Here is a 17,062-nt window from a genome sequence, read left to right on the forward strand (position 1 = left end):
TACCGTCATGATAAGACATAGCCAAGAAGCTAAAGGGTCTAATTTTGATAGACTTGACCCAAGCCCATCAAAACTAGGGGCCAATGTTTGTACCCAATTTTGGTAAATGGACCAAAGGTAGTCGTACTATTTGGAGGATAGGGCCAGGCCCATTCACACTCATCCATCCCCAACGAAGCCATCCCTCTCAAGTCTGGGCCTATTTGAAAAAATAAATAACTAGGCCCAAGGTCGAAAAAGTCAGGCTTTAACCTTATGCTACACGACAAAAGTGATGAGTATCTCTCTCTCTCTCATATGTATTTTCCAGTCCTACTTTGTCACTCATATTCATAAAGCCTAATTCCCATCCAGAAATCTCTTTTATTTTATTTTTTATAATACAAACGATAGTTTCAAAAGTTAATCTACTCACCAACAGGTCCGGTCAGGTAGAAAATAACCTTAACTTGTAGACCAGTGGTCTCAGGTTTGATCTCCATGATGCCTTGACAATATGTATGTGTGAAATTCCTCTTCTCTTGTTATTTAGATGATCGCTTATATTAATATATATATATATATATGTGTATGTATTAATTTACTCTATGAGAAGAGAGATTCAAATTTGAGCACAAAGAAACGAGTTCATTGCAATAGCGAACTAGCTTAATCGAGGTCTACTTCTCCTAGTCAAATTTAAAAACAGTTTAACATGATTCTCTCAACAACCAAAAAAAAAAAAAGAACAGTTAACAACATTTATACATATTTGGACAGCCCAACCGTCTGGTACGCTTTAGTATGACCCAAAACATAGGGCTTGAACAATTCTGAGGATAGGGCTACTTGGAATTTTGTTATAAAGGTTTTGGGCTATGGGTCAATAGGAAAAGGGCAATCAGTTGACAAAAATAAGTGACGGATCTAAAAGGAACGAAGCTATTGGCAGATATCTGTAATTATATAAATTTAGTTTCATTTCATATGTCTATATAATTCTTTGGGCGTTGGGTTCTAGAAATTTATTATCTTTCTCTTCAAACTAAATGCTTTGTACTTCCACTTTTTGCCACCAACACAAAAATTCATGGATACACCACTAGTTAGATGTACAGAGGCTCGGACTAGGTCAGGGGGGAATATAAGACTCGAACAGCTAGTTCCAAGTCAAGAGGTCCCATATGCCACCAAAACCAGTGACAACCGATGTAAAGCCATAATGCCACCAAAACTTTTGATCTAGCTGAGGAGACACATCATAATAATAAATAAATAAACAAATAAAGATTATCATAATATTAAGATGTTATGGATGAATGAAATTATCACATTGCATATATACAATACTGGAATTACCAAGCGATACAAAGAAAGTAAACAAAGTATGTGCACACCACACCACGCATGTCCACAACTATTATTTACAAAGATGATTCTTTTATTTTTGGTCGTCCACTCCACAACTTGAATAAAATCAAATCAAATTGATCTAAGCATGAAACAATCCAAACTAAATAAAACACAATCTAGTAAGTACCCAGACACAAGGAAACAAATAAACAAAGGGAAAGAAAGAAATACTGAGACAACTGAAGAAAGAAACTAGGAATTAGTATAGAACAAACACATGAAAGGAATCTAGTTTCCATATATTTTATATGGAGAAATCAATCGAACAAGTGAAAGGAAACATGTGGCACATGAGAAATCTTGGGCCAATCTTCTCCGATGTTGCGCTGGCATCTCAACTCCAATTCAGGACAATCTTCAATCACAAGTTCTCTTAAGGAGGTAAGAGAACGCATCCCTTCTGGCAGAGACGCCAATTTATAACATGAATCAATGACCAACTTTGTGAGTGATGTGAAACTTGCCAACCACTCAGGTAATGCCTCCAAATTCTCACACCCGTAAATAGCCAAGAATTGAAGGGTGTTAGCCGCTCCTTGAAACCATTCAGGCAATGCCACCATCCGCGGTAAAATTACAATACACAATTTTTGAAGCCTCAGTGGAGTTCCTTGATAATTTACGTTCCACAAATCCAGTTGTTCACATTTGTATAGCGTTAGAGTCTGTAAGCAAGCAAGATAGCTCGTTTCATGCGGCAAAGAGGTTAAATTACTACACCTAGAAATAGCAAGACATCGAAGTGATTTCAAGCATCCCACCCCATTCTTTGGAAAACTTGTTTGTTTTGTGGTTAATTCAAGTGTTATGAGGCTGATCAATTTGCTTATATCTCTGGGCAACTCTTCAAGATTCTCACAATCAGCAAGATATAGAGTTTGCAAGCTCTGCAGTCTGTAAATTGCATTAGGGAGTTTCGTTATTGCTTTATTACTAGTCAAGTCTAGATATCTCAAATGTTTCAGGGAACCAATGGAACTTGGCAACACTTGTAATGAACATGCAGGTAACCCAACCACTCGCAAATACTTCAATCTTGAAAAGCAAGTGCACATGAAGGATTCATCAATCTTTGTTTCCTCTGCTGTTATAGTCCGCACTTTGTTCAACTTTTGCAAGGTTGTTGAAACATTTTGGCCTGCTTCCAAAACTGTCAAATGTCTAACATTTTCAGATATGTCTTTGGTGTTTGCAGACTTCACTGTGAAACACTCACCTTGTGCAACTGATTGTACAAGATCGTGGATAAGATCATGCATATCAAACTTGTAGAACATAGTCCAATTAATAACGTTTTGGAAGAAGGATCTCGCCCATAATTCCTTAAAATATAGCTCTCCGATATCTTCCAACTCCATATTCCCATGAACACGATACTGATGAAGGATTCCATGTGCTATCCAATATTGGATCAATGCATTACTACCATATTCAATCCTTTCCTTTTGGAGATGGGAACAGTAAGCAAGACATTGTCTCAAATGAGGAGGCAATCTGGTATAACTCAATCTCAAAGCAGGTAAAATGTGACCACCATCTTCTTGTTTCAATTCCCATATCTCAGAATCTCTCACCAATTTTCATTCCCGTTCATCAGTCTTTGAGTATAGTTGACTCCCTAAAGTTTTCACCGCCAATGGAACCCCTCCGCACTTTCTGACAATAGCTTCTCCCATTTCAAAGAGCTTAGGATAGTCTTTATCACATCCCTCTTTAAAAGCACATTCTACAAACAAAGACAAACAATCCTTGAAAGAAAGAAATTCTAAATTAATGTTTGTTGGAATGGTACCCATGATCTCAGCAACTGCGGTACTTCTTGTGGTCACTAAAATCTTACTTCCTGACTTGGCTCCCTCTGTCAATAGATCTCTCAACTGACTCCACTTTAAAGCATCATCTTTCCAAACATCATCCAAGACAAGCAGAAATTTCTTATCCTTCAAAGCTTCACATAGCCTTCCTTGTAACTGATCCAGAGTCAATTTATCACTGATCTCTGTATCTAATGCAGAGCCAAGAATCAGTCTTGTCAATCTAGTAAGTTCAAAGTCCACCGGAACAGATGCCCACATCCTCAATTCGAAATGCCCAACGACCCTTTTATCATCGTATACCCACTTGGCAAGTGTGGTCTTCCCTAAACCTCCAATCCCCACTATCGGAATGACAGAGACTTTATTATTAGAATTCCCACTTTGATCATCATCACCTTGTTGCATCAACAGATTTACAATTTCTTCCTTCTCAGACTCTCTACCAATAACCTTTGAAGCAGGAACGAAGGGCCTTTCATGATTATCACCTCCATATCCATGAGGAAGAATGGTGAGAGAATCAAATATAGCCTTATTGGACTTGAGCTCATCTAATCTCTCTCTAATCTCCTTGATTTCATTGCCTAATCTGAAACGGAATGCGATTGGATTAGAACAAGAGAAGAAACGGCGTACCTTTCCAATTGTGCCATGAAATGTTTCCACCACTTCCCTCCGCAAAGCTTCGCACTCAAACTCATCCAACAAGTCCTCAGCATCAAGAAATACGTCTTTAAGCTGTCGTAGCCAACTGCGTATCTGCTGGTTATGAGCTTGCTTCTGTTCGGCATCCAAGAGGACATCTTTTATGGTGGACATTGTGCGCTGAATCTTTTTCAGATCAGCTTTAACGCCCCATGCCAAGCAGATCTGCTCAGAAGCAATAGACCCGAGCTTTTCAATGAGTTTGGTTGCCAAAGGAAAGGCAAGATCAGCCATGGTTCTGTTGAGGAGGTGAATACAAGGGAATTGGGATATATTGTTTACAGACGGAGTATATGAATTTCAATTAACTAAAACAAAAATATCTCTTCATATAGAAAGGCAACATGAGGGGAAGATAAAATAAAAGAATAAGATACCAAAGCCTCAATTACAGGACAACAAGTCACCCAAAGACGTTGCAGTCCAGATTCTATGAAGCGTAAAGAAGTAGGAGGGCAAGTCTTTTAGTTCACTGTGGAAGTCTCAAACTTGCTAGTGAAATGAATCCAAAATTTCCAAAATTTTATTCAGAATTAACAAATTCATCCAAAATTTCCAAAATCATTGAGGGACATGCATGCAAAAAGAAGAGCTATAAATATTTTTTTCATCATCCAAAATTTTCAAAATCATTGTGAATACTTCTGAGACTATTTAATTTGCTTGATCATTAAAGAAAATATAGGGAAAGAAAAGTGACGCATGCAGCATCTATTAGTCAAAGTCCAACCTAAGCAATGCATTCCTTTGTTTCTTCGTTTTTTTTTTTCGGTTGAAATCCTTTTTTGTTAGGTTAGGTTAGAATGCAAAGAAGAGTCCCCACTAATCATCAATTTTGTAAAATCCAACCGACGGAGAGAGGTGAGGGAGAGAGAGGAGCGACTAATGAAGTACAAGTAGTCATGGCCAATTCAAGTATATATTCTTTTTCTTTGCTTGCTCAACACTTATAACCAAGTCCTTCATGCAGTTGATCACACTAGCTAAGTTCCAAGCCATAAAGAACCCAAAAACAGAGAGAGTAAAGCGGGGCACTCAACATTTATTCTTTGATGTCTAACTTAAGCAATGCCTTTCTTTGTTTACCATTAGAGGCATATAATATCGGTTTCTAAGAGAACCTTGGTGAAACACATGGCCTTATCTCGATAATTTGACAAATGTCAATCTTTATAAACACTTACTTGTATAGACCCTAATACACTCAAAATTAGATAGAAGCCTACTTTGCAATCACAAAACTAGATGAATTAGCATGCGTGAGTTAGGTTAGTTGACCAGTGCAGTCTACCTGCCTCTTTACACCAGAGTTCGATCCCCTCATACATTAGAGTAGTCTAACATATCATTGTGTAAATAAATAAATAAATAAAAATATAAAAGCCGATGGATTAAAAATTGCCGCTTTAAAAGCCAAGCTGATGAAGCAATTGGCATACTCTCTATTTATGAAAGATACCCCTTTATTTGAACCGTCACAATCTTTTTCAGGAATAGTCTCAATCCATCAAGTTCCATTTCCATTCCTATAAAAGAACGAAAGTTCCCTCTAGTAAAGTACAAGTCATGCCGAAATTCAAGTATTATTCTTTGTTTGTTCTTTAGGTTTGGTTTTGGTATTTTAATTTATTTTAATCACTTTTATTCCCCTTTATTGCTTCCAAATTTACATTATATATATGGATTGTTGTAGAAATGTCACTTGAACTTATACCTCAATTTCTATTTGTCACCTTAAAGAAAAATTTAAGAGAAATGACATCTTAATTTTTCAAAATCCATGATTTTTCATTTGACTTTAACACCATAGAATTTTCCATCCATTTTAAGGGTATTTTAGTCTTTCCATTTTTCCAAAAAAAATAGATACCTATCTCTGTCTTTCTCCACCACCCTAACCCCACCCACCTCTAAAACACATCGCACATGACCCCCTTCCCTATTCTCTCTCTGTCTCTGAGCATGTATAAATTTTTTTATGGTGTTCATTGGTAGAGAGAGTGTCTAAAATTTTTATGGTGCGCATATCTAAAATTTTCAAAAAGAAAAAAAAAGAAGAAAAAGAAGAAGAAGAAGGTGGACTCAGTTTGGGTGTGCTGAGGGAATTTGTGTGTGGAGGCTAGGTCTTCCATGGTAGAGAGAGAAGTAGGAAGGGGAAGAGGGAAGGGTGAATAGATTTCAAAGTAGGCGAGGTTGGTTGGAGCCTTGGTGGCGCACATGGGATGGGGGAAGGTGAGAAATTTTTTTTTTCAATTTTAATTGTTTAAAAGATATACAATTTTTTATATAATGATTTTTCCATTTTTAAAATACCCTTGAAAATGGAAAGACTAAAGTACCCTTAAAATGGATGGAAAATTGAATGGTGTTAAAGTCAGATGAAAAATCATAGATTTTGAAAAATTAAAGTGACATTTAAAATGTTCTTTAAGGTCATTTGAGCCTGGTAGAAATCCGACCACCCGTCTTGGAAAACCAATAGGCCAAAATGCAAATTGGCGGCTTAAGGAGCCTAACAACTAAATCGAAACAAGAAGACCGGACTTATGGGTCATCTTGCACCCCACGTCGTTTAATCTTCAATAAAGTCTATAGCTTTAGATGTACGATGTTCCACCATAATTTAGACCAAGAACTTAGAAGTCCAAACCTAACTTCCAGCAACGGGGATTGTCGTCGGTGTGACAAGGGAGGATTTTTCTACCATGGCTATAGAATAGGGTTAACGTTTCGTTGGTCTTGAGTAGGGGTGGGCATGATTCAGGTTGGATTGGTTTTTGCTTCAAATTAGAACCGATCTGATACTATTCATCCATTTTGGTTCGGTTCGATTTTAATAAAAAAATTCAAAAACTGTCCAGTTCGGGTTGAACCGATTCCGGTTCGGTTTGGTTTTGAACCGGATTATAAAAATTATTTTTTAATATAATTCTCAACTGAAATATTATTATTTTTACTTGAAATTGGATAATTCAAGTTAGAAAATAGAGATATTTTGAAATTGAACTTGGATAAATATTAGTTCTTTTTTTGTGAGATTAAAAATATAGCATTAAATATAAATATATATTGAAAATATATATTTTTTAATTTGACCAGTTCGGTTTGGCCCGGTCCGATTTTTGAAGACATTGAACCGGATCAAAATTGGTCAAAACCGGTTCGGTTCAATTTTTGACCAGTTATTCACTTTTTGGTCAACTCGGTTTTTTGAGTTTGGTTTGGTGCGGTTCGGCTCCGATTTCCGGTTTGCCGGTTTGAGTGCCCACCCCTAGTCTTGAGTTGGTCCATGGCTCTGAGATTGTTTGGTTTACTTTGAAGGGAGAGAGAGGGAAGAAGGGAGAGAACATAGGAGAGATGAGGGTTTGAAGGAGGAGAGGGAATTTTTATGTTCTCTGCATTCTAATTTAAACGAGATCCAAAACTAATTTAATGCTAAAAAGGGTAGTAAACAGTGGCGGAGCCACTCCTAGACCTGGAGTGGACCTGGCCCCCCATATTTTTATCACTCCTCTATTATATTATATATAATATATAGAATTTGAGTTAAAATGTCCTCTAAAACAAATTAGATATGACTTAATTAGAAATATTTAGCTCTAAACATGTAAATATTGAATATTTAGGTGTTCTATATACTTATATTTTCTATTTCGGCCCCCCAACCTTACAATTCTACCTCTGCCCCTGGTAGTAAAGGTATTTCATCTTATTAATTAAATTTAAAAAATATACAATTGTTGATTTTTGGGTTTATTTTGAGTATGTTTATAAAGATTAAATGATATAGGGTTTTGCAATAGGACTAGGTGGAGAATTGGGTATTTAACTAAAAAACTATAAATTTTAACCGAGAACTTGGTTATTAAGAAAAAAAAATGGATTTAATAATGAGTGCCAACCTGAGTGTAATTTGTAATTTAATTAATTTCTGCTTTCGCAGCTTGGTGACAAGAGTTATATATATGCGAATATAAAGCCATAATAATGCCACCTCATACTAAAAATAAAAAAAATAAAAAAAAAGTATTATCATAAGGTAGTTTGTGATTATATTACGGATGAAATCATCACATTAATTGCATATATATACAATCAATACTGAAATTAGCAAGAGATACAAAGGAAGTAAACAAAGTCGTTGTGCACACCATAATGATATTTACAATCCTTGACTTAAATAAAATCAAATTGATCAAGCATGACACAATCCAAACTAAATAAAACACAACCCAGTACAAGACACAAGAAAACAAACAAACGAAGGGAAAAAAAAAAAACTGAGGCAGCTGAAGAAAGAAACTAGGAATTAATATAGAATAAACACACGAGATGACCCACCTTGTTCGAATATATTATATATCGAGAAATCAATCGATCAAGTGAAAGAAAACATGTGGCACATGAGAAATCTTATGCCAATCTTCTCCAATGTCGCGCTGGCATCTCCTCTCCAATTCAGGACAATCATCAATCATAAGTGTTCTTAAGGAGGTAAGAGAACACATTCCATCTGGCATAGACGACAATTGCGGACATGAAGAAAGGATCAACTTTCTGAGTGATGTGAAACTTGTCAACCAGTTAGGTAATGCCTCCAAATTCTCACACGAGCCAATAATCAAGACTTGAAGGGTGTTAGCCGCTCCTTGAAACCATTCAGGCAATGCCACCATCCGTGGTACATAAAAAATAAACAATTTTTGGAGCCTCAATGGAGTTCCTTGATAGTTTACGTTCCCCAAATCCAATTGTTTGCATTTTTCTATCCATAGAGTCTGTAAGGAAGCGAGATAACTTGTTTCACACGGCAAAGAGGTTAAATTACTACACTTGGTAATATAAAGAAATCGAAGTGATTTCAAGCATCCTGCCCCATTCTCTGTAAAACTTGTTTGTTTTGTCATTAACCAAAGTGATGTGAGGCTGATTAATTTGCTTATATTTATGGGCAACTCTTCAAGATTCACACATCCAATAAGATTTAGAGTTTGCAAGCTTTGCAGTCTGCAAATTGCATTAGGGAGTTTCGTTATTGCTTCATTATAACTCAAGTCCAGATATCTCAAATGTTTCAGGGAACAAATGGAACTTGGCAACACTTGTAATGAACATCTAGGTAACTCAACTGCTCGCAAATACTTGAATCTTGAAAAGCAAGTGTGAAGGAACGATTCATCAATGTCTATTATGTTTGCTGCTACAGTCCGCACTTTGTTCAACTTTTGCAAGGTTGTTGAAACATTTGGGTCAGCTTCCAAAAATGTCAGATGTCTAACATTTTCAGATATGTCTTTGGTGTTTGCAGACTTCACTGTAAAATACTCACCTTGTGCAACTGATTGTACAAGATCATGGATAAGATCATGCATATCAAATTCGTATAACACATGATAATCAATAACGTTTTGAAAGAAGGATCTCGCCCATAAATCCTTAAAATATAGCTCTCCGATGTCTTCCAACTCCATATTCCCATGAACACCAGACTGATCAAGGATTCCATGTGCCATCCAATATCTGATCAATTGACAACTATTAAATCCAATCATATCCTTTCGTAGATGGGAACAATAAGCAAGACATTGTCTCAAATGAGGAGGCAATCGGGTATAGCTCAATTTCAAAGCAGGTAAAATGTGACCACTACCTTCCCGTTCTAATTTCCATATCTCAGAATCTCTCACCAATTTCCATTGTCGTTCATCAGTCTTTGAGTATAGTTGACTCCCTAAAGTTTTCACTGCCAATGGAACCCCTCTGCACTTTCTGACAATATCTTTTCCCATTTCAAAGAGGTTTGGAAATTGTTTATCACGTCCCTCTTTAAAAGCACATTCTACAAACAATGACAAGCACTCCTCAAAAGAAAGAAATTCTAAATTAATGTTTGTTGGAATGGTACCCATGATCGAAGCAACTGAGATATTTCTTGTCGTCACTAAAATCTTACTTCCAGACTTGGCTCCCTCTATCACTAGATCTCTCAACTGAATCCACTTCAAAGCATCATCATTCCAAACATCATCCAAGACAAGCAGAAATTTCTTATCCTTTAAGGCTTCACGTAGCCTTCCTTGCAAGTGATTCGGAGTCAATTTATCACTGATCTCTGTATTTGATGCAGAACCAAGAATCATTCTCATCAATCTAGTAAGTTCAAAGTCCACCGGAACAGATGCCCACATCCTCAATTCGAAATGTCGAACGACCCTTTTATCATCGTACACCCACTTGGCAAGTGTGGTCTTCCCTAAACCTCCAATCCCCACTATCGGAATGACAGAGACTTTATTATTAGAATTCCCACTTTGATCATCATCACCTTGTTGCATCAACAGATTTACAATTTCTTCCTTCTCAGACTCTCTACCAATAACCTTTGAAGCAGGAACGAAGGGTCTTTCATGATGATCACCTTCATCTCCATGAGGAAGAACGGTGAGAGAACCAAATATAGCCTTATTGGACTTGAGCTCATCTAACCTCTCTCTAATCTCCTTGATTTCATTGCCTACTCTCAAACGGAATGCAATTGGATTAGAACGAGAGAAGAAACGGCGTACCTTTCTGGTTGTGTCATGAACTGTTTCTACCACTTGCCTCTGCAAAGCTTCGCACTCAAACTCATCGAACAAGTCCTCAGCATCGAGAAATACATCTTTAAGCTGTCTTAGCCAACTGCGTATCTGCTGGTTATGTTCTTGCTTTTGTTCGGCATCCAACAGAACATCTTTGATGATGGACATCGTGCGCTGAAGCTTTTTCAGATCAGCTTTAACGCCCCATGCCAAACAGATCTGCTCAGAAGTAATGGACCCGAGCTTTTCAATGAGTTTGGTTGCCAAAGGAAAGGCGAGTTCAGTCATGTTGTTCTTGATGAGGCGAATACAAGGGGAATTGGGAGATATATATTTGGCTCTTAGTTTCCCAATGTATGAATGAAATAAACTGACTTTGAATTTGGCTTCAAATAGAAACCTATACTTGCATTCACATTGACAACTTGAGGTTGGTGGGTGAACGCAAATATCATTCTTTATCATTAAAGAAACGTGTCAATTTTTTTAAGGAAAAAAAAAACAATTTTAACAAATTGCACTACGGGACAAAGAGATGTGTTAATTCCAATGAAACACTTTAAAAAAAATTATTATGCAAAAATCCTCTTAGACTTTCAGCAATTTGTTCTTCAAAATAAAAATCTCAACAATCAACACCTAAGACCAAAACAATAACAATATTGCAACTACATATAAAAATTAATAATTTAACAAAGAACAAAGAACAATAAAACCTGAATTTTGAGTATTTTTTCTTCAACTTGAAGCAAAGAACAAGAACTCCAACTCCAATTGATTTTCTGCCCCTTGCCACCACAAACGACAGGAAACTACAACAAGGAGGAGGAAATGAAACGCAGACCAAATGGAATTTGAGATGAAAAAAAATACATAAGCAAAAGTGGACAAGAAGCAGCAGCAAAACGAAGGGAAAAAAGGGCATAAAGAATTCTTCCAAAAAAAATAGGGCATAAAGAATAAATAAATAAAAAAGTGGGAGACATCATACATGCGCGTCTTCAGCTATTGGAATAAAAAAGAAGCAAAGTTTTAAAAAAATCGGATGCGCATGCTTTTCCTTTTCATATAATACTAGCCTCTCATTTGGGCTTTTTTTAAAAAAATTTTATTTTAGAATTAAAAAAGATAATGGATAGGTGTGTTCCATAAAAATAGAATTCATTATCTGATTTTTCTTTTAATTTTAATTTTTTTAAATATGAAAAAGTGTGAATTTACCATATTATCCTCATTTAATTAATAATTTTAATTCAAATTCATTATATATAAAAAAACCAAAAGAAATTCCATAATCAAAATTTTTAAGGGTGTACATTGGTTCGAAACCAATGAATTTTTATCAATCCAATTCAATCCAATATTTTATTGAATTTGAGATTTTACAATCCAATCCAATGTGTTCGGATGTCAGAATTTAACCAATCCAATCCAATGTAAATTGAATTGGATTGGATGATCGGTTTGTATGAAAATATGATAATCACAAAGATAATTGTATAGAATTCAATCCGATAGAAAATATCATGAAGTATGTAATAAATAGACATAAATAAATTTTAGAAAACAACATTACAGAAGTTCGACACAAAAGGTAGAAAACTAGACATAAATAAGTTTTAGATAATACCATGCTATAGACACAAATAAATTTTAGAGTTGAAGTTGCATCAATTCCTTTAAAAAAAGAAACGCTTTAGTCAACACAAAAAGTTAGAAATCTAAAATTTTTATGCTATATTAATATATTGTTTTGAGAAAAAATATCAACAACGTTGTGTTGGTGCATTAGTATATGTAAAATGTGAAAGGTGGTTTAGTTTCAAAAATTAGGAAAGGTAAATATTTGCTTTTTTTTTTAAAAAGGTTATATCAGAATTGGATTTCAAACTCTGGATCTGCTAATCAAATCGATCCAATCGATTTTTCATTTTTTGGATTGGAACCAATCCGCTGATATTATCGAAACTAATAAAATTACATTATATTGAATTGGATTGATCAGTTTTGACGAATTAGTTTGGATCCTGTACAACCCTAAATATTTTGCATAATCCCTATGTATAGCTGCCATTATTAATTTAAGGTGCAAAAAATTATGAATAAATAGTAGTCATGTTGGCAAATTTTACAACAATAGAGAAAGGGAAAAAGAAAAGATGAATCATTTTGTTTTGTAAGACTTATTGTGCTATATCATTTTTAATTTTAGGAAGCAAGTACCTTGTGAATTTTAAATGGTTATTTTAGTACATAAAACATGTAGGTCCGCCGAGCATATTCTTTGTTAACCAATGCATAATTGGGGGTTGGCTTGGCACTTGTGCTTTTAAGAGCCCATTAAACTTTTGAACTTAGTTACTTGGCATCACTCATTGCCTTGACTCTTGTTACTCCTGCGCACTTCCCTTTTGGCTATATATTTCAAGTGGTTGCAGCTTAAAGCGGCTTTCAATTGTGGAAAAGAGAAAGACAATAATAACATCTATAGTTATATATATCTGAAAATATAACTATATAAAAGAAAAAAAGACATGAATAAAATTTCCTCAGTGACCTGAACTAGCTAAACGTGAAAATAAAATAGAAACTAAGAGCCAACAACTATTCAAAATCAAAGCAACCAACCACTCCAAATATCTTTTCGATTTTAAGGAAACAAATACGTGCAAGCATAAGCCACAAGTAAACCTAGGATTCCTTCCATGTGGGTTATATATGTTTCACATGATGTCAGCCTAACATGGACATTTTCAGTGTTATGGAAATTTTTGACAGTACCAGTAGTCAGTACTCAATTTTTTCATGTAGTTTAGTTTGTCTATAGAAACCTGCAAGATTATCTAAACAAGCAGAAATCATGCGATATTCAAGGGGACGCTACACTAATAAAATGGTCCTAATGGACATAATAGGAGGATTATAGTATAAATGTTAGCATTCAATTCAAAGCCAGTTGATAATGAGTCAAAATTAATAATGCAAGACTTTCATTTCCGGATACTCTTGATATGCCCTCTCATGTGTAGCGTCACCAAGTGAAACACCTATACAACAAATATTACTTCAACAACGTAAGAGCACGTGTGGTGATCATTTTGCTTAAAACGTGGATAACATCCCTTGATACCTTCTTATGTAATTGAATAAATATATCAAATTGAGAATCTGATAACATAATTGTATTTTAAACTTGTTTCATTCTCAATAACTTTGGATTTTTGTATACATATCCAATACATCTAAGTGCTTAGAGTACCCTTACCACATGGTACTGGGGCAATGAGCATTTGTTGGGAAAGACAATCTCCTGAAGGGAGAGAGTGGGAAAATCAGATGGTTTTTCATATAGAGGATGATAAATTAAGTAACGTGTCAATGTGACAAAGCTGTCGAAAAGAAGACGGGACAACATGTACATGTAAGGGCTACAACACAAAAGTGGCACAGTGGCAGATTCTCCTAGGTCTTGCAGCTTGCTGCAGTTGGTGCTCTAAATCTTACACACACAAAAGTGTTGTTAATTAACCTAGAAGTGCTCCATTATTTTATGTCTTAATTTGTCATAATTTTCAAACCCCACTTTGGAAAGCCCACTTTGTCTTTTAATTGTTCCTTTGCTTCTGTGTTAGTGTTATCATTCCTCTCTCACAGAATCTAATCAACGACAGGTGGTTTGTGATACATGACCAAATGAGTGCAAATAATATATATATTGTTACTTGAAATTTTTGAAATTTTAGGATTATGTTATTGAGACACTAACAAAATTATCATGCATTGATTCTCATGAAAACATTAGAGATAAATTAAAAAAAAACATGCATGATGATTTTTTTATGTGTCAGATAACATCTCTCATATTTTATTAATTTAATTTGGAAGAAAACCCTCATAGATGGTTGAATAGCAGATTTTTAATGTCCAAATATAAAAGCCTCATGTAAACCAAATGTTAAACACTTTCTAACTAATATCGTAATCACCTGTCTAAATACATATTTCCCTCCCTCAGGCAAAGGTTCTGATGCTCTTGATTGTATACTAACGCTTCATAGTTATGTAAGGAGCTTGTAGCTCAAGTGATTAAGAGTAATTATCCATGTACCTGAGGTCATATGTTCGAATCTTCACCCCTCAATATTTGTTGTATAAAAGAAAAAAATATTGATAGTTATAAGGGCTTACATGTATCTTGTTAGAATGCTTTCAAAATTAGCAAACCTAATATATATGTAGCTCTGGAATTTGAAACACTGCAAATTATTGAATTTGTAAACTTTTCAGCCTCCTGGCCATCAAATTCCATCCTCCTCTTGTACAAATTCAAACCTCCTCTATAAACAAAAACAAAGGAGGGGCCAACATGAATAATTTGATGTGGTGTATGGGACCCCCCAGTAATGGGTCAAGGGTATGGCCTCTCTCCAAGACAAGAAGGGACATATCATGTCTGTATAGGACTAGGCTGAACTAAACATATTGTATGATCTTATATAAAAAAAACATATTATATGATATAAAGGCTAACGCATACATGGAAAAGCCAGAAAAGTCACATACCCTGCTCTAGGAAAATCTTTCTTCTTGTAACATTTTCTTTTGTGGACAAGATTAAATATATTGTGCATAAAAATATGTTGTCATGAGGTGAATTGTTTTTTTTAATTAACGGGAGAGAAAAATTGCGTTTGAGACATCTGATAATATTGAGAAGAGAAATACCATTAAACTATAAAAACTGGTTGGTACATGATTATGGAGTTTAGAATCAAAATCACAACTTTCTTTTCGTTTTTTCAAAGAATTTATCATCAGGTTATACGGGTCAATAATAATTTTATTACAATTTAGAAGCATTTTTGTATCTATCTATCAAGAGATAAAAAAAATACAATTTTTTAAATAAAGATCAAAACAACAAGACCGAAAAAGTCTAAAGTAAAATGAAAGCAATTATATGTTATTATTGATAATTATTATTTCATTCATATTAGTCATTATAGAACCATAATGAGTTGTTATTTATATGCATAAACAATAACAAACCACTCGATTAGCAAATAAAGAAGAAAACAACAACAAACCTAAATCAAGCCGGGAATTCTGCAGGGATGAAGGATTACATACGAAGATTTAGAATACAGGCATACTCTGGTTTTGGCATCCCTTAGAGTATACTATAGTGGTGGGGTTGATTAGAATGTGACGTTTTTTAAATTATGGGATTCCATGGCGTGGTTGATTTTAGGGTGTGAAGTACAAAATAAAATAAAAACGTGCATTAGGCTAAGATGGCACCTATATGGTCATGGAAATGCCTTATTACTCCTATTGGCAATAATTTTATAAGCATGAAGCTTGGATTACCTGCCAAATTGCATTCTATTAACAATGGTCATGTTAACAATTTTTTTTGGGCACGTAAACATACTTTGTTTGGGTGCCATTTATTATCATTGTTTTTAACATCAGGACGTGAAATACCACTCAATCAAGAGTTAATTGATTCACATAAATATTTCTAAGTTTATGACTGATCAACAAGCATGTAAAAGATGGTGTAGAAAGATTCCATTACAAAAAAGGATGATGTCCAAACTATACCTAGTTTGCAATTCTAAAACTAGTGAACAAAACTATAAACCTCTTTAATGGATTTTAGAAATTGTTTATGTGAGTTCATAGTGCTCATCATTTGTTTATGCGCCATTTCATTATAGGGGGAAAATGGGCCTTTCCTGTATTAATATTTATCATAATTTCTTTGATTTGAATGGGTCCTCTCTGTGTGAGAGAGAGAGAGAACAGTCAAAAGGAAATTTGTGGTTGCATTGCATCAACAAAATCCTGTTTGTTGTACTATGGATATTGAATAGAGGCCATCCCATCGCCACCTTCCCTTCCCCCCTAATGAATCACCCTTTTTTCACTTTCGAAGGACATGACTCCACCCACCCACCTTCTACTCTACCAATGGCATGTGCATGAGTGATGGTGTGGGGAAACCACTTTAGGGGATTGTCATCCATATGAGTATGACCACAAAGAAAGGAAATAAAAAAGGACTGTAAAAGCAAATGGTATTTCTCTGTGCAATCTCTATTGATTGAGATTGGGCTCTCCCTTTACTGGACATGCATCATGACCCTTGTAACATGGTTGTCTCACCTCTCTCACCTCTTTCGGGCACAAATGTCCTCTCTCTCTCTCTCTCTCTCTCTCACACATATGTATTTTCCAGTCCTACTCCGTCACTCATATTCATAAAGCCTAATTCCCATCCAGAAATCTCTTTTATTTTATTTTTTATAATACAAGCGATAGTTTAAAAAATTAATCCACACCCCAACAGGTCTGTCTAGGTAGAAAATAGTCTTAACTTGTAGATTAGTGGTTTCAATTTTGATCCCCATGATGCCTTAACAGAGCGTATGTGTGTGTGAAACTCCTCTTCCCTTGTAGTTTAAATTATCACTTATATTAAATATATACACACACTCTATGAGAATGGAGATTCAAATTTGAGCGCAAAGAGGAGCTCATTGATATAGCCAATTAGCTTAA

General features: G+C 35.1%; 3 protein-coding genes across 3 annotated transcripts; all 3 read right to left on the reverse strand.

Moving 5' to 3' along the window:
• Positions 1-1,399: 1,399 nt before the first annotated feature.
• On the reverse strand, positions 1,400-4,177 carry LOC148914788 (putative disease resistance protein RGA4). Its single transcript, XM_089042972.1, has one exon. It carries the CDS (start codon positions 4,146-4,148, stop codon positions 2,973-2,975), a length of 1,176 nt encoding a protein of 391 aa, XP_088899098.1. The 5' UTR covers positions 4,149-4,177; the 3' UTR covers positions 1,400-2,972.
• On the reverse strand, positions 1,650-2,750 carry LOC148914789 (uncharacterized). Its single transcript, XM_089043301.1, has one exon. The coding sequence runs from the start codon at positions 2,748-2,750 to the stop codon at positions 1,650-1,652; it is 1,101 nt and encodes a 366-aa protein (XP_088899427.1).
• Positions 4,178-8,021: 3,844 nt separating the features above from the next.
• Positions 8,022-11,451, reverse strand: LOC148914790 (putative disease resistance protein RGA1). Its single transcript, XM_089042149.1, has one exon. The coding sequence runs from the start codon at positions 10,958-10,960 to the stop codon at positions 8,285-8,287; it is 2,676 nt and encodes an 891-aa protein (XP_088898275.1). The 5' UTR covers positions 10,961-11,451; the 3' UTR covers positions 8,022-8,284.
• Positions 11,452-17,062: the final 5,611 nt, after the last annotated feature.

The sequence above is a fragment of the Prunus mume genome, linkage group LG8, assembly GCF_029339155.1.
Source record: "Prunus mume cultivar Tortuosa linkage group LG8, ASM2933915v1, whole genome shotgun sequence".
Taxonomy (NCBI): domain Eukaryota; kingdom Viridiplantae; phylum Streptophyta; class Magnoliopsida; order Rosales; family Rosaceae; genus Prunus; species Prunus mume.